The 24,915-nt window shown below is 46.5% G+C and overlaps 1 protein-coding gene across 3 annotated transcripts; it reads right to left on the bottom strand.

The window, feature by feature from the left end:
• Positions 1–984: 984 nt before the first annotated feature.
• On the bottom strand, positions 985–20,788 carry GFRA3 (GDNF family receptor alpha 3). Of its 3 annotated transcripts, XM_058677434.1 has the most exons (8): positions 20,527–20,788; positions 14,208–14,495; positions 10,519–10,611; positions 8,023–8,335; positions 2,643–2,746; positions 2,349–2,483; positions 1,859–1,942; positions 985–1,662 (listed from the first exon to the last, which is right to left on the bottom strand). In XM_058677434.1, the coding sequence occupies exons 1-8, from the start codon at positions 20,600–20,602 to the stop codon at positions 1,562–1,564; spliced, it is 1,194 nt and encodes a 397-aa protein (XP_058533417.1). In that variant the 5' UTR covers positions 20,603–20,788; the 3' UTR covers positions 985–1,561. The 3 variants fall into 3 exon arrangements, with proteins under 3 accessions (XP_058533417.1, XP_058533416.1, XP_058533415.1); XM_058677433.1 differs by lacking the exon at positions 20,527–20,788 and having other exon boundaries at positions 1,859–1,947; positions 14,208–14,699; XM_058677432.1 differs by lacking the exon at positions 20,527–20,788 and having other exon boundaries at positions 14,208–14,699.
• Between the last annotated feature and the right edge of the window lie 4,127 nt (positions 20,789–24,915).

The following is a 24,915-nucleotide window of genomic DNA, read 5'->3' as shown; positions in this document are numbered from 1 at the left end:
CTCAGGAAGTTTGAATGGAATTTTTAAAGGTTTTGTTGTCTTTAGAACTGTTAGTATTGCTGAAATTCTCTACATAAGCCATCCATGACAACTGCTACCATTTTTTCTTTCTTACTGTGTTAGGACTAATGTCTTTACATGATTATCTCATCCCTTAGGAAGTGGGTTTCACACTTTTCATGTTATAGATCTGGATAGTGAGCCCTAGAGAGATTATACTCAAGGTTGCAAAGCTTTAAACTGTCAAGTGTTGCTAGAGGGTTAAATGAGTTGATGAACTCGCACACAGTAAGTGCACAGTAGTACTTGGCACACAGTGGGGACAGTCAATAAATGAGGATTGTTGTTATAGATATTGAATAGTACTTATCGCCCTGTACTACTCTTATTGACTCTTCTGTGTCCTTGCTGTTTGTGGGAAGGATTGAAAATAGAATCCGAGTCTCATAACTATAAATCTCCTGTGCTAGCACAGTGGACCCAGCACTTATCAGATGCTTATTGAAAGAGGAAGGGAATGAATTAATAGACAAATAGCCACAGCCTTTAAATATGTTCTTCCTGCTACTCCACACAGGTAGGTGTTTCCTTATCCTAATGGGATTATACTTCTTGGAGTTCCAGTCTCTGTTTTCTTCTGGACCCCAATGAGATCCAGGGGCATAGCAGTAAATATAAGCAAGTGCTCGATAAACGCTGTGGGTGACTAAGGATGCCTATCTTGGCTGCTTTAGCAGATCCCAAGCAATGTCCCAGAGACCACTGGGACAAACGTCAGGTCCACAGCCTCACAAAAGCTACACCTTTTCCATCTCCATGTCAAGAATACAGAGGGAAGCCAAGAGACTTGCCTGAAGTCTCCCTACTTGGTGGCAGGGTGGCTGTGCCTCCTCATCAACTGACCTGTGGCTCTTGTGTCCATCATACTACTAGTTCTACATAAATTCACAATTTGAGAAAAGAGGGAAAAGAGCAGAATCTTCAGTCAAAATGTTTAATCTGATTCAAGGCGTTGGGGGTGGGAGGGACTTGGGGACACCAGCAGGAACCAAGCAAGTACAAAGGCCCTGGCTCCTGATGCTCACACACTCTCTGTAGGACTCTGGAGACAGGGCAGTGCAGGAAGTGGGTTCTTAACCATTCCCACTCACAGGAGGAGACCAGAGCACAGGAATCCTGCTCTAGACTTCTTCACTATGGGGACTATCTTTCTAGGCTGCCTCAGAACACCTGGCCCTACTCAAGTGGAAGCTGAAATAGAAATGACTACCTTGTCAAACTTCAGGTAATCATGGTGGGGATTAGGAGCTGGTTACTACCAGAAGACAGTCAGAAGTTGGAGCAGGGAGTAGGGGAGGGAGGGAGAAAAGGAGGGAGACATGGGCACCAGCCAATAATCAAGAGCTGGAGATCATGTATAGTCCCTATTTTGACTACAAAGTCAGCTGGAGGTGCTGGGTAGGTCAGGGCTGCACCGCTGTGCTCAGCCCCTCCTTCCTGTCCTTTGCTCATTCCTGTAGGCTACAAGTCTGGTTGGGTGTGTTGGAGGGAAAGAGGGTTCTCAGGAAAGTCCAACTACCAGAGGCTCAGGAGCAGAATCATGGCAAGGGTACAAAACAGAAGAGCCACCCAGGACCGCGGCTGCAGAGCAGAGCTTTGATTCTGTGGAAGAAATGGAATGGAGTCAGCTCAGGGAACCACCTCTGTTTCAGTGACCTCAGCCAAGACATCCCCCTGCCCTTGAAGTCATGGCACAAGGAGGTCAGCCCTTTGCCTTTAGCCCCCTGATCCAACAGCTTTGGGTTTCCCCTCAGTTGGGTCAGGAAAACAATAGAGAATGTAGCCCAAAAGGCCCTACCTGGCGTTCCATCACGGTAAAGGTGGAGTCCACCCACTTCTGGGAGAAGATCTGGCTGTGAAAACGCATCTTGGCTGCCATAGCCTTTACTGAGCAGAGGAGAGAAGGCAGGTTGGAAGGGGTGGTGCACAGGGACTCTGGGATATAAGACGGGATGGGAGTGGGAATGGGGCACTCTCTCATTATTTGAGCTGGAAATGTTCCTGGGCCAGAGAGGCTGAGCATATTGAGGGTGTGTGTGTGTGTGTGTGTGTGTGTGTGTGTGTGTGTGTGTTGGGGATGAGGGGAAGGGGATGTCATTCAGGAAACAGAAGACAGAAGAAAGGTTCAGGTGTGATTGGGGTGGTGGGACCAAAGCCACTGCCGAGGAGGAGTTGCTCTTTCTGAAGGAGACAGAAAAAGTTCTAAGGCACAGGGTTGGCCATTTCTCTCCCTCCAGTTCCAGCTCATGTGGCCATGGAGGCAGTGAACAAACAGGGGGCATACTCACTGAGACAGGGGTTGTGGGAAAAGGAAGCTTCCAGACGCTCACATTCATCCTGCAGGTTGCCACTGCCACGGCAGGTGCAGTTCAAGGCAACACTGGTATTAATGTTGCTGACAAAGTTGGGGGTCATGGCAGTCCCTGTGTGGTGAAGAGAGGAAGGGTTTATCAGGGTCTAGAGTAACCCTAGCTTCAGTTCCCACCATCTCTCACGGGACTTTGGTCCACATCATACGGATTTCAAAGCAGTTATCCTCAGGGGCAATCCCCCTGGGGGTCCCCACCCAAGCCCAGTCTTACCAATCAGCCCCAGGTATGCTCGCAGACATTTAGACTGCTCTGTTGCACAGGTCCCTAGGATATCCATGGGATGGCAGTGGGTCTGGAAATCTGCCAGGCGTGATCTGGAAGAAGGGAATATTATGGGACCCCACTGAGGGTCTAGCATGCAGTTTCCACCTTTGCTGCTATTTCCCTTGGCAGGTCCATCTTCCCAGAACATCCTCATCTGCCTTCAGGATCTAGCCCAGAGCCTCCTCCTCACAAAAGCCTGTCCCTATTCCAAAGAAATATCCTCACATCATATCACTCTGCACCTAGGCTCCACTATCTAGCTATGAGACCTCAGGCAGCATTTTTTCACCTGTTTCCTGACTATGAAATAGACAGAGGTTAACAGCACCACCTCTTGGAATTTTGTGAGGATGAAGTGTGAACCTGCATGTGTAGGGGGCTGCTATGGTGGTACAGCAAGGTTAGCCACCACTTGCAATGCTGGCATCCTATATTGTAATACTATTCAAGTCTCAGCTATTCATTGCTAATGCACCTGGGAAAATAGCAGAAGATGGAAGTCAACTGGGCCCATCACCCAAGTGGGAGACTCAATGGTGTTCCCAGCTACTGGTTGCAGGATGGCCCAGCCCTGGACTTTGTAGGCATCTGGGGAGTAAGGCAGCAGACGCTAGGTCTCTCTCTTTCTCTCAATCACTCTGACTTTCAAACAAATAAATAAATCTTCAAAAAGGAGGAGTGCTGGGCAGAATTGTGGTACAACAGGTTAAACCGTGACCTATAATTGTATCCCATATGGGGAGTTGATTTGAGTCCTGGATATTCCACTTCAATCGAGCTCCCTACTAATGCACCTTAGAAAGCAGCAAGAGATGATGCTCTGAGTGCTTCAGCCCCTGTACCCACCTGAGAGATCCGGATGAAGCTCCTGGCTCCTGACTTCATCCTAGCTTACCCCTGGCTGTTGCTGCCATTTGGAGAATCAACCAGAATACAGAAGATCCCTCTAGCTCTCCCTCTTTCTCCTTGAAACTCTACCTCTAAAACAAATAATTTTTTTAAGAAAGTAATACAAAATTTAAAAGAGAGAATGCTGCATTACATTTAGCTCAGTATCAGTCACACATTAAGTGTTCAATATATGCTAGATATTGTTTTACTCATACTCTATAACAGGTAAAGCTGATTTCTTCAACAAATAAAATTACAAGTATGTTTTTCAGTATACATTTTTGTATTTTGTTACATTTTGCTTTGTTAGGTTATAATTTATTTCCCTGTCACACCTATTCTGCTGCACACTCCTTGAAGTCAGAGATAATAGCTTAGCTACCTACTTTCCAGGTAAATTACTAGGATTGGAAGTGGCACAACTGGGGCTCAAAGAGGCATTCATATGAGATGCCAGCACGGTAGGCCACAGTTTAGCTTGCTGAGCCACAGCACCAGCTGCAATAAATAAACATTTAAAGGGAGGGAGGGGTACTGGGACAGTTGGGAGGCTGGTTATGGCTTCTTCCTTTATCTCCCCTTTTCCCCAGAAACAGGAAGAAAAAATGAAAAATTTACAAACAATGATCATGTCCACTTTTCTCTAACCCTCCATCCTTCCCACCCTGATCAATTATGTAAAGATCACTTAAAATTAAAAAAAAAAAAAGTTGTGAGGGAGGGAGGGAGAAGGGAGAACCAGCACCACGGCTCAACAGGCTAATCCTCCACTTTCAAGTGCCAGCATTCTATATGGGCTTGACCAAGTATTCATATCCCAGATGCTTCACCTCCAATCTAGCTCTCTACTTATGGTCTGGGAAAGAAGCAGAGAATGTCTCAAATCCTTGGGACCCTGCACCAACACGGGAGACCTGGGAGAAGCTCTGGGCTCCTGGCTTCAGATCACCTGAGCTCTGGTCGTTGAGGCCATTTGGAGAGTGGATCAACAGATGGTAACTCTGTCTTTCCTTATCTTTATAAATCTACCTTTTCAATAAAATATATTTCTAAAAAATGAAACACATGCTGTTTTTTTAAACATACATTCAATAAAATTTTTAAAGATCCCTCATCTAGATTTCAACATTTTTTGTGTGCCAAAATAAGTTTTATAAATTCCATTTCCCATAAATTTTCTGAAGTGCCAATGCAGCTTTCAGTATATTAGATGGAGCAGAGCAGTTAAGATGCATAGATCCTAGACCAGATCCCTAACATTCTAAACCTAACTGAAGCCTGACTGGCTGATCTTCAGCAAGCTATTGAAGCTTTCAGGCCTGGCACAGTGGCGCAATTGGCTGATCCTCCCCTTCCAGGGGCCAGGATCCCATGTGGGTGCAAATTCATGTCCCAGCTGCTCCACTACCTACCCAGCATCTGCTTATGGCCTGGGAGGGGAGTGCAACACGGCCCAAAGGCCTTGGCACCCCGTACCCCAGCGTTCTTTGCTTTGGTTTCTTCATTTGTAAACTGAGGATGATTTAAAAAAAAAATAGCACCTATCTATGGACTTCTTGTGAGGTTCATATTAGCTAATCTGCGATAAAAATTTAAAACAGTACCCAAACCTAAGTAAGAATATAGTAAATCTTAGTATTATAATTACTGAGAGCCTTGATTATGTGATAGTTGAAGATAAAGTCACAGGTACAAAGAAGCAAAAGGCAGAAGTTGCAAAACAAGGTTGGAGTGACTGTCATTGTCAACACGTCACTTCAAGAGATGACAACGTCAATTTGGCAAGTGTTTTGTCCTACAAGGGCACAGGAAATCAGATCAGAGTTACAGGTTTTCCAAAGAGTGTATTATAAATCTTCATGTCCTTTGGCTTAGTGATAGAATTTGTAGTAACACGCCGTAAGTAAAAAATCACATTTGTGCACAGAGCTTGAAGAGTGATGTTTATAGCATCATTATTTATAGCAGTAAAGAACAAAACTGAGTTCAGTGAAAAAAGTCAATCCAAAAAGGACAAGTATCATATGTTCCCTCTGATAGAATCATCAGACGGAAGATCTTTCTCTGTATATCTGACTTTCCAATAAAAAAAAAAATCTTTAAAAATATAGAATTAAAAGGTAAATGTATTTTGGTAAAAACATTTTTTTTAAGATTTATTTTTATTGGAAAGTTAGATACACAGAGAGGAGGAGAAACAGAGAGAAAGATCTTCCATTTAATGATTCATTCCCCAAGTGACTGCAATGGCTGGAGCTGCACCAATCCGGAGCCAGGAGCCAAACCAATCCCCCACATGGGTGCAGAGTCCCAAGGCTTTGGGCCGTCCTCAACTGCTTTCCCAGGCCACAAGCAGGGAGCTGGATGGGAAGTGGAGCTGCCGGGATTAGAACCGGCACATATGGGATCCTAGCGCTTATAAGGCGAGGACTTTAGCCACTAGGTTATACCATGCCGAGCCCCAAAATATTTTTTAAAGATATATTTTGTTATTCATTTGGAAGTGAGTTACAGAGAAAAAGAATCTTCCATCTGCTGACCCACTTTCCAAATGGCTGAAATGGCGAAGGCTGGCCAGGACCAAGTGAGGAGCCAAGAACTCTATCCTAGTCTCCCATAAGAATGGTAGGGCATCGAAGGACTTGGGCTACTTTCTATAGTTTTTCCACATCCATTAGCACTGGGATGGATGGTAAGTGGAACAGCTGGGACTGCAATTGGTGCTCCTGTGGGGAGCCAGAGTCCTAGGCAGCAGTTTAACCTGAGGGCCAGTGGTGTGGCTCAATATGTTAATCTTTTAACTGTAAATGCCGGCATCCCATATACACCGGTTCATGTCCTGGCGCTCCACTTTTCGTCCAACTCTCTGCTTATGGCCTAGGAAAGCACCAGAGAATGGCCAAAGTCCTTGGGACTCTGTACCCATATGGGATACCTGGAAGAAGCTCCTGGGTTTGGAGCAACTCAGCTCTGGACGTTGTACATTGCAGCCATTTGTGAAGTGAACCAATGAATGTAAAAGCTTTCTCTCTGTCTCATGTTCTCTCTGTAAAATCTGACTTACCAATAAAAATAAATAAATCTTAAACATTTAAACTGATATGTCACATTACTGACCCAAAGTGAAGTTTTTTAAACTTAACTTTACTTATCAGAGAGAGAGAATGTGTGTGCATGCATGTGAGTCTGGGTCAGGCCAAAGCCAGAAGCCAGAAACTCCATCCAGGTCTCCCACATAGCTGACAGGGTCCCAGTCACCTGGGCCATCTCACGTGCATTAGTAGGTAGTTAGTCACAAGCACAGCAGTGACTCCGAACACTGCTGACACAGGATGTTGTCCCAAGCAGTAGCTCAACCTGCTGCAATACAACACAGCCCCTTTAGGGATTTTTGGAAGCAACCTCTACTGTTTAAAATTCCATCTCTACTACATTTTAAGGAACGTTTCTTCAGTTATCCTTCAACCCACAGAATAAAAATAGAGATTTTGAGCATATGCAAAGGTACTTAAAGAAGTTCAGGGAGAACGAAATTAAAAGATAGGTTGAGGGGTAGCACCATGGCATAGCAAGTAAAGCTACCTATAGGCCAGCATCCTATACGGGCACTGTTTGAGTCCTAGCTGTTCCACTTCCCATCTAGGTCCCTGTTAATGCACTTAAGAAAGCAGCAGAAGATGGCCCACATGCGTTGGCCTCTACATTCATGTGGGAGACTTGGAAGAAGCTCCTGGCACACAGTTTCCAACAGGCCCAGCACTGACTGTTACGGCCATGTGGCGAGTGAACCAGTGGATGGAAGACCTCGCTGTCTCTCCCTCCCCCTTGGTAACTCTCCTTTCAAATAAACCAATATTTAAAAAAAAAAAAAAGATGTTTATTTTTGTGCAAAAAATTCTTTTGAGGGGCTGCCATGATGGCTCAACTGGCCAGTTCTTCCCCTGCAAGTGCCAGCATCCCATATGGGCAATGATATGCGTCCCAGCTGCTCCACTCCCCCATCCAGCCCCCTGACTGTGGCCTGAGAAAGCAGTGGAGAATGGCCCAAATCGTTGAGATCCTGCACCTGCATGGGAGACCTGGAAGAGGCTCCTAGCTCCTGGCTTCAGATTGGCTCAGCTCTGGCTGTTGCAGCTATCTGTGGAGTGAACCAGCAGATGGAAGATTTTTTCTCTTTCTCTACGTAAATTTACCTTTCTAAAGTTTTTTATTCTTTTAATATCTATGCATGAGTATTTTTATATAAACTTTTATGTTTACATTTCCTGAGCTTATTATATAAAGATATATATTCTTTTGAGAGAAGAGTTTCACAAACTATTAAAAGTGGCCACCTGGTTTTAGCAGCCAGTGGAACAAATCAGACTCAGCCTCGCAAAGGAAGGAAGCGGAAAGGAGGGGCGCTGCCCGGTTCCGGCTCACTCGCACCCCATACCTGCACAGTGAGTCTGAAAGGCAGAGGCGACGCAGCTCCAAGCAGTTGGTTGCCACACGTGGTAGCGCACAGCTGGGGGCGATGGTGTTGCGGCGGCGCTCTCCGCAGCCCAGGTCAGTGGGCGCACACGGGCACAGCAGCAGGCCTTGAGCATACGGCTCGGCTGCTTTCTCGAAAAAGGTGCGCAGCTGCTGGAGGCAGACGAGGCGTTGGCAACGAGAACCAGAACATGCCTCCCCATAGGCTTTGCGCAGTCGTTCACATTTGTCATTCAGAGTACACAGCACGGCAAACTTGAGGCAGAGGTCTGAGTCTGGGAGAGAGGGGCACTGAATCACTAGGCACACCTGAAGCTCAGTTTCCTTAAGAATGGGGACAATATCCGAAGTGACAAAGAAAGTAGTATCCATAGGAAAAAAAACTAGGACCATCTTGAACAAAGCCACTCCTAAACCAGGGCTTTCCCTCCACCCCCTTCCTCATCCTACTCCTAACCCTAAACAAAACTATCATCATTGTTATCATCATCATCTTCTGTATATATCTAACACACATTTACCTAGAATTCAAACAGTCAGAAAACAGAAATAACAAGAGTCCCCCATCTCAAGGCTTGTAGTGAGTTCTGAGGAGAGAAACCCCAACCTGAGACCCTGCTCTACACTCTGAAGCACTTTCTGCACTGTCCTGAACAGATCATACCAAACTCTCTCCAGGTCTTTAGCTTGTTTCACACCTGTCAACATCACTGACTTTCAAAATATATGCCCAACTTACAAGGCCGACAGCGTGGCCTAGCAGCTAATGTCCTCGCCTTGAACGCGCCAGGATCCCATATGGGCACTAGTTCTAATCCCTGCAACCCCACTTCCCATCCAGCTCCCTGCTTGTGGCCTGGGAAAGCAGTTGAGGACGGCCCAAAGCCTTGGACACTGCACCCATGTGGGAGACCTGGAAGAAGCTCCTGGCTCCTGATTTTGGATCGGCGCAGCATTGCCTGTTGCACTTACTTGGGGAGTGAATCATCAGATGGAAGATCTTCCTCTCTGTCTCTCCTCCTCTCTGAATATCTGGCTTTGTAATGAAGATAAAATAAATCTTTAAAAAAAAATCAAATCGGGCTTGGCAGCGTGGCCTGGTGGCTAAGGTCCTCGCCTTGATCCCATATGGCCGCTGGTTCTAATCTTGGCAGCTCCACTTCCTCTCTATCTCTCCTCCTCTCAGTATATCTGACTTTGTAATAAAAATAAAATAAATCTTTAAAAAAAAAATCAAATCATATGCCCAACTTACACTTGCTGCTTTGTGCACATCATGAGACATGGGACTTTATGATGCTGTTTCTACCAATGGAACATTCCAATAGGCAGCACAGCTGAGTGAGTCACTGGAACAGCTATTTACTAGTAATGGTTTGTTGTGTATCAATCTCTGTTTTTTTCTTTCTCAAAATGTGAATTCTGTTATCAAGAATGGACTATACAGGCCCGGCGTGGTAGCTTAGCTGCTGAAGTCCTCATCTTGCACACGCTGGGATCCCATCTGGGTGCCGGTTCTAATCTTGGTGGCTCCACTTCCCATCTACCTCCCTAAATATGGCCTGGAATAACAGTCGAGGAAGGCCCAGAGCCTTGGGACCCTGCACCCACATGGAAGATCTGGAAGAGGCTTCAGGCTCCTGGCTTTGGATCGGCGCAGCTCTGGCCGTTGTGGTCCGCTTAGAGAGTGAATCAACTGACAAAAAATCTCCCTGTCTCTCCTTCTCTCTGTATATCTGACTTTGCAGTAAAAATAAATGAAATAAATCTAAAAAAAAAAAAAAAAGATATTTCGAAAAAAAAAGAACGGACTACACAAAAAAGCTCAGATCTATACAAAAAAAGCTCAGATCTATACAAAAAAGCTCAGATCTATACAAAAAAGCTCAGATCTATTAAAAAAAAAAACTCTCGAGAGAGTTCTGAATTAACTCACAGCCCTGCTCTCCTGAAAAACAGGCATCAGAGTCCTTACCAGGCTGATGGCTCCCCACCCTGAGTCACCCCTGTAGGGATTTACACAACTCATACTCTCTGTTTTCCTTGCCTAAAACCTCGCCCATCCCATTAGAATGGTTGAAAATGAGCAATTTCCTAGCCTTCAGGGACAAAAAAAAAAGCTATTTTCCTGACAGCCTGGAATGCTGGAATTTCATTTCAGTGCCTTTTTCTGGAACTGCTGCCACTCCCATTGCCCCCTTTGCAGGGACCCGCCTTTCAAACCAGGAAGCTCTAATGGGTTCTTGGATGCCTCTTTAAAGGTTGCTCTTGGAGGTCTCCCATGGGACCAGACCATGAGCCGCAGCTCAGACCTCCACCCCATACAACACATCTGCGATCACTCACCTGGAAGATGGGGGAACTGTTTCTCCAGTTTGTGTTGCTCACACCCCCTGGCCTCCCTACCCTTGGATTCAGGCCCAGCCTCCCATTCCCCAGCCTAGATGTACCCTCCCACCTGGTTTGAGCATGTCCAGTTTGCTGAGATTCATTTTCCAGGGTTTGATGGTCACCGTGTCATCATAGGGGGAGACATCCAGCTCATAGTCACCTAGAGACGAGGTGGAGACATGAGAATGCCAAGGGTCAGGGGAGGGTGGGGCAGGAGGAACCAAGGCTGCTGAGTCAAATCTCAAAGCCCTGTGGAGGAAAGAAAAAGGCACTGCTTCTACTTAACCAGTGGCAAGCAGTGCAAGCTGAGCTCCATGAACTGATGAGAATAATAAAGCTATCATTTGCTGAGCACACTGTGTGCTGGCCACTATGTTGTAAGAATGAGACACTTCAAAAGCTCATGGGAAATGGAATGGAAAAAGCTTATTTTGGTGCAAAAAAAATGTTTGAAATCCAGGACCGGAGCAGTGGCACAGCAAATCAATTTACTGTCTGCAACGCCGGCATCTTTATGGGGGCCAAGTCACGTCCCAGCTACTCTACTTCCAATCCAGCTCCCTGCTTAAGAGCTGGAAAAAAAAAAAGGGAGGATGGTCCAAGTCCTTGGGACCCTGCACCCACATGAGAGACACAGAGGAAGCTCCTGGTTCCAGGCTTCAGATCAGCTTAGCTCCTGACATTGCAGCCATTTGGAAGATGAACCAGCAGATGAAAGTTCCCTCTCTCTTTTTTTCTCTCCTGTTTTTGTATATCTGCCTTTCAAATAAAAATAAATCTTTTTTTTTAAGTTTCAAATCTGGGCCCGGAGCAATAGCCTAGTGGCTAAAGTTCTTGCCTTGTAAGCACCAGGATCTCATATGGGCATCAGTTCTAATCCCGGCAGCCCTACTTCCCATCCAGCTCCCTACTTGTGGCCTGGGAAAGCAGTTGAGGATAGCCCAAAGCCTTGGAATCCTACATCTGCATGGGAGATCCGGAATAGCTCCTGGCTCCTGGCTTTGGATCAGTGCAGCTCCGGCTATTGCAGTCTCACTTGAGGAGTGAACCATCGGAGTGAACCTCTCTGTCTCTCCTCCTCTCTGTATATCTGACTTACTTTCTTTCTTTCTCTCTCTCTCTCTCTCTCTCTCTCTCTCTCTTTCTTTCTTTCTTTCTTTCTTTCTTTCTTTCTTTCAGACCTAGAACTCACAGGTCTCCCAAATGGCTGGTAGAAATGCATGTGTTTCTGGGCTCGGCAGTGTGGCCTAGTGGCTAAGGTCCTCGCCTTGATCCCATATGGCCACTGGTTCTAATCCCGGCAGCTCCACTTCCTCTCAGTATATCTGACTTTGTAATAAAAATAAAATAAATCAAAAAAAAGAAATGCATGTGTTTCAGCCATCATATTCTGCTTCCTGGGGTGTGCATTAGCAGGAAGCTGAGTAACTGGGACTTGAACTGGCACTTTGAAATGGGATACAGTTGCCCCAAGCAGTGACTTAACCAACTGTGCATCTGAAAATGCATTGGTCACTGGAAGCAGAATACTATAGTGACAGTATTGAGAGAGAAGGAAGGAGGGAGGGAGACAGAGAGAGAACCTGAAATGTGTGGTGTTGGCTTTCAGACTAGACAGTGGGTAAGGAAGAAGCTGTTACTAAGGGATAGAAAATGGTAAAACTGCAGCCTGCCATGACTCAGCAGGAAAATGAGATGTCAAATGAGCTTTAAAGGGAGGGAGACGGGAGGCAGAAGGTTACTAAGATGTCTTGATTGTGATGGGCTGCACTTAGCAAGGTGCTATCAAAGAAGGCTACAAGTTCAGAAAAGAACTGGCCAGCTTGCAAGGAGGAGGAAACAGAAAAGAGGACCCAGAGATTCCAGGACTTGGCAGAATTAAAGGGAAAACTGTTTCTCATATTCAAATGGTACCAGATAAAATTGAAGAAGGCTTTGAGTGATAAGGTTCATTACAGCTTAGCCCTGGCAAAAAAGACCAAATAAATTATGTGACTATCACTCCATTTGTGGAGATCTCCCAACTGATTAAGATGGTATCCAATAAATCTTGCCGGTTGGACAAATGCACTTAGAGAAAGACAGACTAAATAGTAGCTCTCCTGCAGAAGCTTGATAAGGACAAGGTAGCTCTAATTAAGTCTAGGAAGAGAAGCCTGTTCTGAATTGTGGGAAAAAGCTACTGGCACAAGAGATGACAGAAATCAAAGATATAAAAAGCAATTATGTTTTGAGAGGGCTGAACTGCTAAGAGCCAGATTAAAAGAGACTGGGACTATTTGAGACTTTAAATGCCCCCAACATTCCTCAGGCAGGAAACAGGTTGAGCACACTGGTCAGTCCCCAAGGAGGCTGTAGTCTCTGATGCCCTTCTCTAATACGGCTGAAGAGAATAACGGAAAAAGAAAGGCCTTCCCAGAGGGCTGGGCCAAGAGCCCTAGAGAATCCTGGGCAGGGCAACCACTCCCATTGAGCAGAAACAGTGCCTTCTGAAAGAAAAGTCCCTAATTCCAGAAAGAAGATACTGGTAACTTTGGCCTGTTTCCGAAATGCCATGAATCAGTGTGCATTGTGTGCTTCCCATTCTTCCTCTTTTGTGAGAGCTTGCTGTCGAGGTATCTGGACTCTGCTCCATTATTGTATACTGAACATGTACTGTCTTTCTAGGACACATGTTTTCAGATCCAAAGGAGCTCATGTTGAGGACCAGTTTGTGATGTGTCCTGTTAAACCATTGCCTGTGATGCTGGCACCTGGTATCCAAGCACCACTTGAAGATGCAGTTGCCCTGCTTCTGACCCAACTCCCTTCTAATCATCTGCCTGGGAAATCAGCAGAAGATGACACAAATATTTGGGTGCCTGCCACACACATGTGAGACTCAGATGGAGATCCAGGCTTCTGGCTTCACTGAGACAATTTAAGGAGTGGGTATCTCTGCCTCTCTCTGTGTGTCATTCTGCCCCACAAACAAATAAATCCTAAAAAAAAAAAGGTGTGTGTGGGGGTCTCTGTCTTCCTTCTCTCTGTAAATCCACCCTCCCAAAAATAAATAAATACATAAATAAATAAATCTTTTTTAAAGAAAATGCTTACAATAACCTAAGCTGGGCTGAGCTGGGCTGAAGCTGGGATCTGGAAACACAATCTAGGTCTCCCATGGAGGTGACAGGGATCCAACTACACAAGCCCTCACACATTGCCTCTTAGACTCTGAATAGGATTGAAGCCAGAATCAGGAATTAGAGGCAGGGATCAACTTGGGGAATTGCAATGTGGGATACAGGTTTCTTAACTGGTATCTTAATCACTAGGCCACATGCTGGCTCTGGGTTTGGCTGTTCATATCCTTTTTCTTTGTTGCCATTTCCTGTCTGGTTAAGGGTGTCCTTTCTGTTAAAGACTGGGCCAAGATGTCCCTGCCTGCGGGATCTTTGGGGCCTAGTTATGGGTGAAAACCCTTTCCTTTGACTTCTCTCTGTCCCTTTCTGTTCCAGGAACTCCCAGCATGAGCCTTAGCCTAGTTCAGAGCTCTGCTAAGAGGGAACTATATTTGCAGATAGAACAGAGGAAGCAGGGAGAAGAGAAGCCACTGTGGTAGAGGCCAGAAAGGATACCCGCCCATTCCTTCCCCGCCTTTCATTCTAAAACCAAGCTTCATTATCATCCCCATCAGAATCAATTACGCAGCCCATATCTTGCACAATTGAAAAATAACCCTCAAGAGTCCTCTTCCCCAGCTTTGACCACTCTTACCAGGGCTGTGGGCAGAGTGAACGGTCCAATAGATGTCCAGGCAGGCAGTTTGATGCTTCATGCGCCGGTGACATGAGCAGCCTAACAGAGAGCTATTCTTCAGTTGCTGTACTGCCTCTAGGCAGTCTGCAGGGACGGAAGGCTCCTCTGAGGGTAGCAGGGTGCTTGGATTGGAGGTGCAGGACCCAAGGTGTTGGTAGGCAGCCTTACAAGCAGGGTTGGCCTGGCACTTCTTCTTGGCTTGGAGACAGCTGTTTATGAGCCGGCTCTCAGTGGGAAGGGGCTCTCCTGGGGAAGGATGGATCAGGTGAGGCTCACATGAGGGCAAAGGAGGCATCTGAGAGTACTGAGTCACAAGGTAGAGTGGGGAGGATTGCCAACGAGACCTTGAGAAAGTCTTAGGGGAGCACACAGGCATTTAGGAATAAGTGTAGGAAGAAAGAAACCCAGAAGGGCTAGACAGTCTACAGCCATCATCATCTAGACAAAACAGACAATGCTAAAGAAATGATGGGCTTGGCAGCGTGGCCTAGTGGCTAAGGTCCTCGCCTTGATCCCATATGGCCGCTGGTTCTAATCCCGGCAGCTCCACTTCCTCTCTGTCTCTCCTCCTCTCAGTATATCTGACTTTGTAATAAAAATAAAATAAATCTTAAAAAAAAAAAGTATATCACTAAAAAAAATATTAAAAAAAAAAAAAAAAAGAAATGATGGGGATTTGAAGAAAGGTTGCTCGGCCTCCAGGGAGGTGAAGGAGAGTGGTGGTTTGAAGCTGATCCTGTCAGGGACAAGAGATCAGCACCCTGGGCAGAGTCACAACCAGAGAGTAGAGAATATGTAGAGTGTAAAATGAGAGTTAAAAACAACTTTGAGTCTTTCATTAAGAGTCATTAAGGGCCTGGTGCAATAGCTCAGCGGTTAATCCTTGCCTTGCAAGGACCAGGATCCTATATGTGCACCAGTTCTTGTTCCCAGCAGCTCCACTTCTCATCCAGCTCCCTACTTGTGGCCTGGGAAAGCAGTGGAGGATAGCCCAAAGCCTTGAGACCCTGTCCCCACACAGGAAACCTAGAAGAATCTCCTGGCTTTGGATTGGTTCAGTTCTGGCTGTTGTGCCACCTGGGGAGTAAATCAGGGGATGAAAGATCATTCTCTGTCTCTTCTCTATAAAATCTGCCTTTCCAATGGAAATAAATAAACCTTTTTAAAAAGTCACTTTTTAAAAAGTCATTTAAAAGCATGGAGCCAGCATTGTAGTGCAGTGGGTTAAACCGTTGACCATGACGCTGGCATCCCATATTGGAAAGCCAGTTGAATTCCTGATCCAGGTTCCTGCTAGTGTGCCTGGGGAAGCATCAGAAAATAGGTCAAGTATTTGGCTTTCCACTTACATGTGAGACCTATATGGAGACCCTGGCTCTTGACTTCAGCTTGTTCCAGCCCTTGCTGTTGTGGCCATGTGGGGAGTGAATCAGCTGATGGAAGATTTTCCACTTCCTCTTTCTCTGGCACTTTGCCTTTCAAATAAACAATACTCTTTTTAAAAAATCATGTAAAAAATGCCTTGGGGCAGGTGTTAAGCAGGTGCAGCAGTTAAGCCACTACTTGGGTTTTTGGTCTTGGTTCCATTTCTAAATCCTAATGCCTCAAGTACCTCAAGTACCTAGCTCGCTGCCACTCATGTGGGAGACCTGGATGGAGTTCCCAGCTCCTGGATTTGGCCTGGCCCAGCCTTTATTGTGTCAGGCATTTGGGAAGTGAACCAACTGGTAGAAGATCTTGCTGTCATCTTCTGTCTTTGTCTTTTGCTGCCTTGCAGACAAATAAAAATTGCTTTTTAAAAATTCTTTAAGGTGGAAAATAACTGCAGTTAGGGTGTGGAGTTATTGCCAGAAGGGGAGAAGACATAATCTGACCCTGTCACTTTCTGATAAATACTGAGGTCAGTTGTAACTCAGACCAAAGAAGCCCCTTGCAACCTATGACTTAGGATCCCCATCACTGGATGACACAACTTCCCATCCCAGTTGTTCAGAACAAAAGAAACCTAGGAGTCATTCTTAATTCTTCTCTTTCCTTCATGTCTTGTGCTTAATGCAACAAGTCTTAACTCGACAACACAAATGGAACTTCTATACTTTTCCCATCAAAATGTACTTAGATCTTCCGTGAGCTTTTTTTTTTAAGATGTATTTATTTATTTGAATTTATTTGAATCAGAGATTTTCCTTCAATGGTTAACTTCTCAAAAGGCCACAGCTGCCAGTTTGGGGCAGGGTGAAACCAGGAAGGCAGAAGTCCATCTGAATCTCCCACATGGGTGGCAGAGACCCAAGTGTTTAAGTTATCACCTGTTGTCTCCCATTGTTCACATTAGCAGCAAACAGGAATTGCGAGCAGAGCTGGGACTCAAATTCACGGATTTCACATGGATGTGGGAAACCCAACAACATCTCAACCCTTGCACTAAATCCCTGCCCCAGATATCTTTAAACGAACCTTTATTTTTTTAGCTTTAAAATTTTTTTCTTTTTAATATTTATTTATTTATCTTAAAATCAGAATTACAGAGAAAGGGAGTTCGGCTGGTTCACTCCCCAGATAGCTGTAGTGGACTGGATAGGGTCAGGCTGTAGCCAGGTGCCATGAGCTTCTTCCAGGTTTTCCACATGACTTCAAGGGCCAAAGTACTTGGGTTATCTTCCACTGTTTTCCCAGGCTTATTAGCAGGGGGCTAGATAGGAAGTATAGCAACTAGATTTGAACTGGCACCATTTGATGTTGCAGGTAATGGCCTAATTTTCTGTCACAGCTCTAGCCCCTCAACCTTCTAAATGTGTATAAACAAGTGGCACCAGTTTACTTCTCTCTGTAAACCTCCCTTTCCAATAAAATATAAATAAATCTTTTTAAAAGTTTATTTAAAAAGAAATTAGATTTATTTATATATATTGCAAAGGCAGATTTTCAGAAAAAGGAGAAACGGAGAGGAAGATGTTCCACCTGCTGGTTCACTTCCCTAACGACCACAACAGCCAGAGCTTAGCTGATCCAAAGCCAGGAGCCAAGAATTTATCCTGGGTCTCCCACATAGGTACATGGGCCCAAGGCTTTGGGCCATCCTCTGCTGCTTTCTCAGCCTGAAAGTAAGGAACTGGATGGGAAGCAGAGCAGCTGGGGCACAGACAGGCAACCTTATGGGATCCCAGTGCTTGGAGGTGGAGCATTAACCAATTCAGCTATTATGCCAGGCCCAACTTACTTTCATTTTATTTGAAAGGTAGAGGGACAGAGATTTTCCACCCTCAGGTTTACTCCATAAATGATGCAAACAGCTGTGGTTATTCCAGGCCAAAGCTTGGAGTGCAGAATTCAATTTGTGTCTCCTGTGTAGGTGGCAGGGATCCAAGTACTTGAGCCATCATCTGCTGCTGTATTCTTCCCAGGAACACACTAGCTGGAAGCTGGATCTGAAGCAAAGGAGCTATGACGTGAGCCATACACTCTGATATGAAATACAGATATCCCAAGCAAGATTTTAACCACGACAACAAACATCCATTTCTTAGCCCTACTTTTTTGTTGGGGGGGTGGCACTTTTTTTTTAAGATTTATTTTATTTTTATTGCAAAGTCAGATGTACAGAGAGAGGAGGAGAGACAGAGAAGAACATCTTCCGTCCGATGGTTCACTCCCCAAGCAGCCACAATGGCTGGAGCTGAGCCAATCCGAAGCCAGGAGCCAGGAGCTTCTTCCGGGTCTCCCACGTGGTTGCAGGGTCTCAAAGCTTTAGGCCATCTTCAACTACTTTTCCAGGCCACAAGCAGGGAGCTGATGGGAAGTGGGGCCGCTGGGATTAGAACCGGCGCCCATATCCTGGCACGTTCAAGGCAAGGACTTTAGCCACTAGGCTACCACACCAGGCTCTGGCGCTTGGTTTTTAATTGAGTTTCTCCCCCTCTAGACTTTACTGTCTATCTTATTGCCATTTTATTCCCAATACTTATTTACTGTGAACCCCTGCTTTTAAAAGAGTAAACAATACTGTAGTGGGACATTCTGTGAGGCACTTCTATAACCTCTTTGGGTCCCTTTCCTTTTAGAATTAAAGGGTTCCAAAATTGGAAAGGACAACATAGTTCAGTTGGCTTAACCTCCTCATCCAATCACTTAATAACCAATCAGAACAATTACGGAAACACAGATTTCTGGGTCCTACTCTACCTAATGACTCAGAATATGTGAGGATTATGTCTAAGAATATGAGTTGTGGCACATTCCCTGGAGAGTCTGAGCTCTCTAAAGTTTGAAACTGGTGTCACATTAAGTGGTACCCGCAATTTCTCCATTTGTCTCAGGCTCCACATGTACTTTACCATGCCATCCCTATTCTACTTAAAATTTTGATATTTTATTCATTATGGATTGTTTGGAATTCATTTTGATTTTTAAAAAATACTGCAGCAAAATATTATTTATCTCAGGGTTGGTGGGTTAAGCTGCCATCTGTGACATCAGCATTCCATATGAGACCCAGTTCCAACCAGCTCCCTGCTAATATTCTTTGAAAAGTAATGGAAGATGGTCCAAGCATCTGGGCTACTGCCATCCATATAGAGTAACATATGCATATAACAGAGAGGACTGGTTCAGGCTGAAGCCAGCAGCCTGTTACTCAATCCTGCTACCCTACATGGGGGCCAGGGACCCAAGTACTTGACCCCATCATCTGCTGTCTCTCAGGATGCATATTAGTAGGGAGCCAGAATCAGAATCAGGAGGACTGGACTCAAAGCCAGGTAGTCTACTATGGATTATGGACATTTCAAGTGGCATCATAACTGCTGTGCCAAACACTCTCCCCTCCTACATGGTTTAAAATTATTTTCAATATAAGATGCCACTTCCCTGAGAATTAGATCTCTGTTTTAACCTTGTCTATTTATTTATTTTAACATGCATATTTATTTATTCGAAAGAGAAACGGAGACAAAGCAAGCACCCATCTACTGGCTCCCTCTCCAAATGCTGTAGTCCTACACATTAGCAGAAAGCTAGAATTGGGAACAGAGCCAGATTTTAAACCCAGGCACTCTGATATGAGAAGTGGGTGTCCCAAGAGACAGTCTTAGTCATAACCACTGTGTTGAATGCTTGCCCCTATGCTTGGCTTTGGTAGGCCAAAGTCTGTCAAATTTCTATGCAACTGTCAAAGGCCTCTGTTGGTTCCGGCTCTTGGGAAGTACCTGGCACTTCAAGGCAGCTCATGGGTCACTGTTCAGAAATTTTCCACAAGACCGCAAGGTTGCTTCATCAGAAATCACTGCTGTCAGCCAAGTGCTGTGGTGGGAAATAGACCTATCTCCCATTCTTCTTCACTACATCAGTTTGTGAAGAAGTAGTTCAGTGTTTACCTCTGGTCGTTAGAGCTCTCGGTATTTCCAGGGCAGCTAAATCAGACCTGTGTTGTGCTGTTGCCCTGATTTCCAGGTAGAGTCCACCTGGAGAAACTAGTCCTTGCCATCCTGCGTTACCACCTTGGGAACCCAGGAAGTAGGGTCACATGTGTGGTGTCTGCCTCAGAATTCCCTCCCCGCAGGCTCTGAGTCTCACCAAGAGATGCCAGGCAGTGTTCCACTGTAAAGGTCACAGGAATGTTTGCAGGATCTCAGACCTCAGGCTGCCCTTTCTGGGGGAACAGCAGTTCCAAAATCAGGCCTTGGACTCTGCTCGGCTCATGGCCAGCTGCGGATCTGCTGTCCACAGGACAAGGCTCTGCCTTGGGTGGCTTGCAGAGGAAATCGGGACATTTTAATGCAGATTAAAATGGTGAGCATGCCCCTGGGCAGTCAGAGGAGAGGTACTGGTGGCTGGTAATATTCTCACCAGCATAATCAAATAATGGTGTTAGCAAGTTCTGCGCAGTAGTTTACAACCCTAACCTGCGACAAGCCAGTTCTAACAAACTTTAAATCTGTGTATATGACTTTCCCAAGCACAAGAACTGAAGCAGCCCACGTGCAGCAAACGGCACTGGCTTGGCAGTGTAGACATTGCTTAAAACAAGGTAGGGGGAACCAGGAGCGAGGAGGCGCTTGGGTGCCCTGGCCGCTGCTGCCACTCTGTATCAGTTCTGACACCGTGTGAGGCACGGAACCCAGCTCATTCCCAGCACCCGAGGCTTGCTCTTTTAGGTGGACAGATGCCCAGAAGCAGCGACTGCACCCTTTCTGAGCAGGAGTGACCAAACACACTCATCTCCATCTCCCTCTAAAGTACAGACTGTTGCCAGCTCCGCGTACCCACAGACGACACTCACCAGCTCCAAGTGCCAGCAGCAACGGCAGCAGCAGGACCACTAGCGGCAGGGATCGCAGGTTGCAGGAACGCACCATGGCGGGACTGGCAGACTGGCGTACCTGCTGGCCACCCCTAGATTGCTTTGCCTGCTCGGGTAGCACGCTCCCAGGCTCTTCGCGCTGGAACTCTGCGATCAGAGACCCTGGACCGGCGCCTCCCACCGGCACCTCCCCGCCCCTCTTCACTCCATCTGACACTCGCCCACCAGAGTCCTGGGCGCCGCCCTCTGCCGCCAAGGGGCGCGGCAGCACCACACAGCTTCTTTTAGTGCCCGGAGCACACGTCCTGGGAGCGGCTAGGCTTTGGGGAAGAGATGCCCCGCCCTAGTCTGCCCACCTGCTGCCAACTTTGCTCGACAGACTCGGTGGAAGCTGCTGCTAGACACTCACAAACTCGTGGGTCAAGTATCTCTCAAAAAAGGCACCCCCTTTCCTGTATTCTGACCATCAGGTCCACCCTAAGAATGAGGGCAACTACCACAAATTAAATCTTGCAACAGTATTTCCACGAATTAAATCCTGCAACAGTATTTCCACGAAACATCGCAAGGGTGCTCGCACTCTTCTCTTAGAATTTGTAAATTTGTGAACTAATTTTCTCTTCATAAGTATTTCGGGAGTAAGCTTCCGACTATTCCCCAAAATTCTGCAAACATGGTTGAGGCACACTGAAATGGTTTTTCTGGGAGCAGATTGAGGGTCAAACCCCAGAAGCTTTGCTAGCCTGGACTCCAAAATGCAACTGCTTGGTGTCAGGAGGGAAGACAGCAGGGTTAATGAGAGCCTCAATAGTCCAGAATTCGCAGAAGCAGACCAAAGACAAGTACACTGAGGAAACTGACTTGTTGAGACCACTGGAGAGCTCTGTTACTGTGGGTTGATCAGAGTCTCAAATAGTGAGCTGTTCTGCCAGGATTACACAACAAGGTAGAGACATCACGGTGTCCAGAACTCACATAAGGATAAGAGTATTTCTTAGCTGTGGGCCTGATTCACACTGGACCCCAGGGTGAAGATGGAGGGCAAGAATGGCACATAAGAATGAGAGCCAAACAATGCTTAGAAAGAAAGAGGAGAATGAAAGAAGTGTAGGGTTTCATCCCCTAACCCTTCCATATGGGCCCCCTCCTTACTTCCCCAGCCGGCCTGGCAGAGGGCCAGGAGAGAGGGTATTGAGAAGCTCAATACAAACCTCAGAGATTTATTGGCTGCTGCCTCTGAATACGGCCATCCTGCTGTGGCCTCTGGGGGGCATTTGCCGATGTAATCAGCCCAGAAAGGGAGTCATTCCAACTAGGGGTGTAAATCACCCTTCACAAAGCTAAGAGAGAGACATGTGGCCTTAGATAAGGAAGGAGACTGATGTGGCCTCTGTGCCCTTCCCTCCCTTCTGCCCAAGGGGAGCTGGTTCCTGAGCTGTAATGCACTTTAAATGGAGTTTGTGTTTCATTTTAATCTATATCTGCCCTGCTGCCTTTATAGGAGAGCTGGGAAAGTGAACATCTGGCTGCCCAGCTACTGCAAAAGAGCCTGTGTTCCCCAGCCCCACCCTAACTCTATGTACCTTTTTCAAGCCCTCCCCTTCAGTGAGGCTAGAAGAGCTGGAGCTGCATGGTGAATAATCCCCACTTGCCACTCCTCTCTGTAAACAGGAATTTACAAAGCAAAAGGTAACAGCTTGCAGGTGGATGGGATGCTAGGAAAGCACTGAGGCTCATGACCCAAGAAAGATGTGAGGTGGTCCAGGGGTCATCATTCCTGCCATCCTTCTCCTGCAGCAACCAAGCCAAGTTTGAATAGGAGCACACCTACTCAAAGTGTCCATCCAATTCTACCCCCCATGGAATGGACAGATAAGCCAGGAACAGAGTCAAACTAACGGGCTGGGAGCAATGCCCCATCGGCAAGAGACGACCATTCCTGTGACACTACATGAGATACCTGAAAGACCTTTCTGCCTGAGCTCTAGGGTAGAGAGCTGATATCACTGGGCTTTAATTAAGGGCTGGTAACTAAGGCTAGGGGAGGTTTGAGGAGCCTGTGCAAATAAACAGAACTCCAAGACTAATATTGACAGCTCTTAGCATACTCTCTCCCTGCCAAACATATCCTCTGTGACTGCCAACACCTGCCAGATAAGCGGTATTGCCATTGGGAGCCTTGTGGATAATGACAAATGAGCCAGTCCTCTCTATAAAGATGTTACTCAGCCATCATTCAATTCAATAATGTCTTTTGAGACTGATTAAGGATCCAGTTTTGTGCTAGGTGCAAAATGCTGAAGACACAAACCCTGCTCTGGGAGGGCCTTGCACTCCACTGAGTAGGGCTCTGAGGTTAGAGTGCTGGGGACCTGCATCTTCTTCCACTTTGATTTGTAATCTGGATTTTACTGATTTGCATCTGGATTTGATTTGTAATTTGAATTTTATTCTCTTAAATCAGACTTTATAAATGAATGTCTTCCTTCATGTTGACTTTTCCATTGAGCTTTAATTCCTGCTATCCTAAACTATGTTAGCAGTGTAGTGAAGTTACGATCACACACTTTACAAATTGCCCAATTTTTTTTAAAAGATTTATTCAGTTTATTACAAAGTCAGATATACAGAGAGGAGGAGAGACAGAGAGGAAGATCTTCCATCCGATGATTCACTCCCCAAGTGAGCCGCAATGGCCGGTGTGCGCCGATCCGAAGCCGAGAACCTGGAGCCTCTTCCGGGTCTCCCACGTAGGTGCAGAGTCCCAATGTATTGGGCCGTCCTCGACTTCTTTCCCAGGCCACAAGCAGGGAGCTGGATGGGAAGTGGAGCTGCCGGGATTAGAACCAGCGCCCTTATGGGATCCCGGGGCGTTCAAGGCGAGGACTTTAGCTGCTAGGCCACGCCACCGGGCCCTACTTATTTTTATTTAAAAGGCACATTTACAGACAGAAGGAGAAACAGCAGTTTCTATCTGCTTCTGTCCACCAATTTCCTCCCCAAATGGCAACAATGCCCTGAGACAAGCTGTTCCAAAGCCAGGAATCAGGAGCTTCTTCTGGGTCTCTCATATGGGTGCAGGGACTCAAGGCTCTGGGTCATTCTCTCCTGCTTTCCCAGGCTGCAAACAGAAAGTAGACAGAAACTGAAGCAGCAAGGACAAACTGGTGCCCATTTGGGATGCTTGTGCTTGCAGGTGGAGGACTGGCAAGCTGAGCCTTTGCACTAGCCCTGAAATGCAAGCATTTTAACCACTAGGTTTTGGCAGTTCACCTAAAAGAATGGGTTGGCTCCATTGGCCTGCCTGTGCGGTGGGGGCCAGGTCTGTGAGTCCCTGGGAGTTAGGGGGAAGAGCGTCCGGCAGGGCCCTGGTCACCTGGCCCAGGTCCTTGGCCGACCTACATGGTAGGTACCTGAATCTTAAGCCTCAGAGGCAGGGGGCAGGGGAGGTCTGGCAGGAATCGGGTCGCCTGGCCCAGGTCCTTGGCCTGCCTGTACGTGGGGGTGGGCCTGGGTCTGTGTGCCCTAGAGGCGGGGGGTCTGTCCGGGTCCTTCTCCTGCCTGTGTGGTGGGGGCCAGGTCCGTGAGCCCCAAGCAGCTCTGGAGGGGCCTGCATTGCTTGTCCCAGGTCCTTGGCCTACCTGCATGATGGGTTGCCGGATCTATGAGCCCCGGGGTCAGGGCAGTCCAGCAGGACCTGGGTCACCACGTTAGGGTCCTTGGCCCACCTGCAAGAACTGCTCCTCCTCAGCAGAAAAGATGAAGTAGTAGACAGCTGACCCAGATCCATATGGAGGATATGGCAGCCCATTGAGCCCTACAGGGGACATCTGTACCACCCCAGAGGAAGGAGGACAGAACAAATTGAACAATTACCCCATCCAAACAATGACAGCAAATAAAAGGGCAAATGGAGATTTTGAGGTTGACTATGTCAGCCAATGGACATTGAAAGAGTTCCCTCATCCTTGGATCGGTGAGATTGACAACATTTCAGAACTATCAAAACCACATGGGTAGAACCCTCAGAGTATGTGCCACTTTGGGACCCTGCCTTGATATCGAGTGGCCATTTTCCATCCCTGGGTACTAGAGCAGTTGGGAGGTTGGGTGTGGCTACTCTCCTTATCTCTCCCACTCCCCCTCCCTTAAAACAAGAAAAAGAAAATTTGGAAACAATGATCACACTCACCTTCCCCAAACCTTGTTCATCCCACTCTGATCAACTATGTTATCATCTAAAATTGTAAATAAATTTAAAAAATTACTGGGCCCGCTGCAGCCTAGTGGCTAAAGTCCTCCCTTTGTATGTGCTGGGATTCCATATGGGCGCTGGTTCGTGTCCTGGCTGCTCCACTTCCCTTGCAG

This window comes from Ochotona princeps, chromosome 19 (genome assembly GCF_030435755.1).
Source record: "Ochotona princeps isolate mOchPri1 chromosome 19, mOchPri1.hap1, whole genome shotgun sequence".
NCBI lineage: Eukaryota > Metazoa > Chordata > Mammalia > Lagomorpha > Ochotonidae > Ochotona > Ochotona princeps.
Note: the sequence above shows the minus strand (reverse complement) of the source record. Positions and strands in the feature narration are given on the sequence as shown.

Excerpts from the sequence above, each read along its gene's own strand:
- GFRA3 (XM_058677432.1), bottom strand. The coding sequence starts at position 14,625 with ATGCCTGTGTGCTCCCCTAAGACTTTCTCAAGGTCTCGTTGGCAATCC. Across the intron at positions 8,336-10,518 it reads ACTGGACATGCTCAAACCAG|ACTCAGACCTCTGCCTCAAG; the intron begins GTGGGAGGGTAC and ends CCTCTCTCCCAG. Across the intron at positions 2,747-8,022 it reads CTTTCAGACTCACTGTGCAG|ATCACGCCTGGCAGATTTCC; the intron begins GTATGGGGTGCG and ends CCCTTCTTCCAG.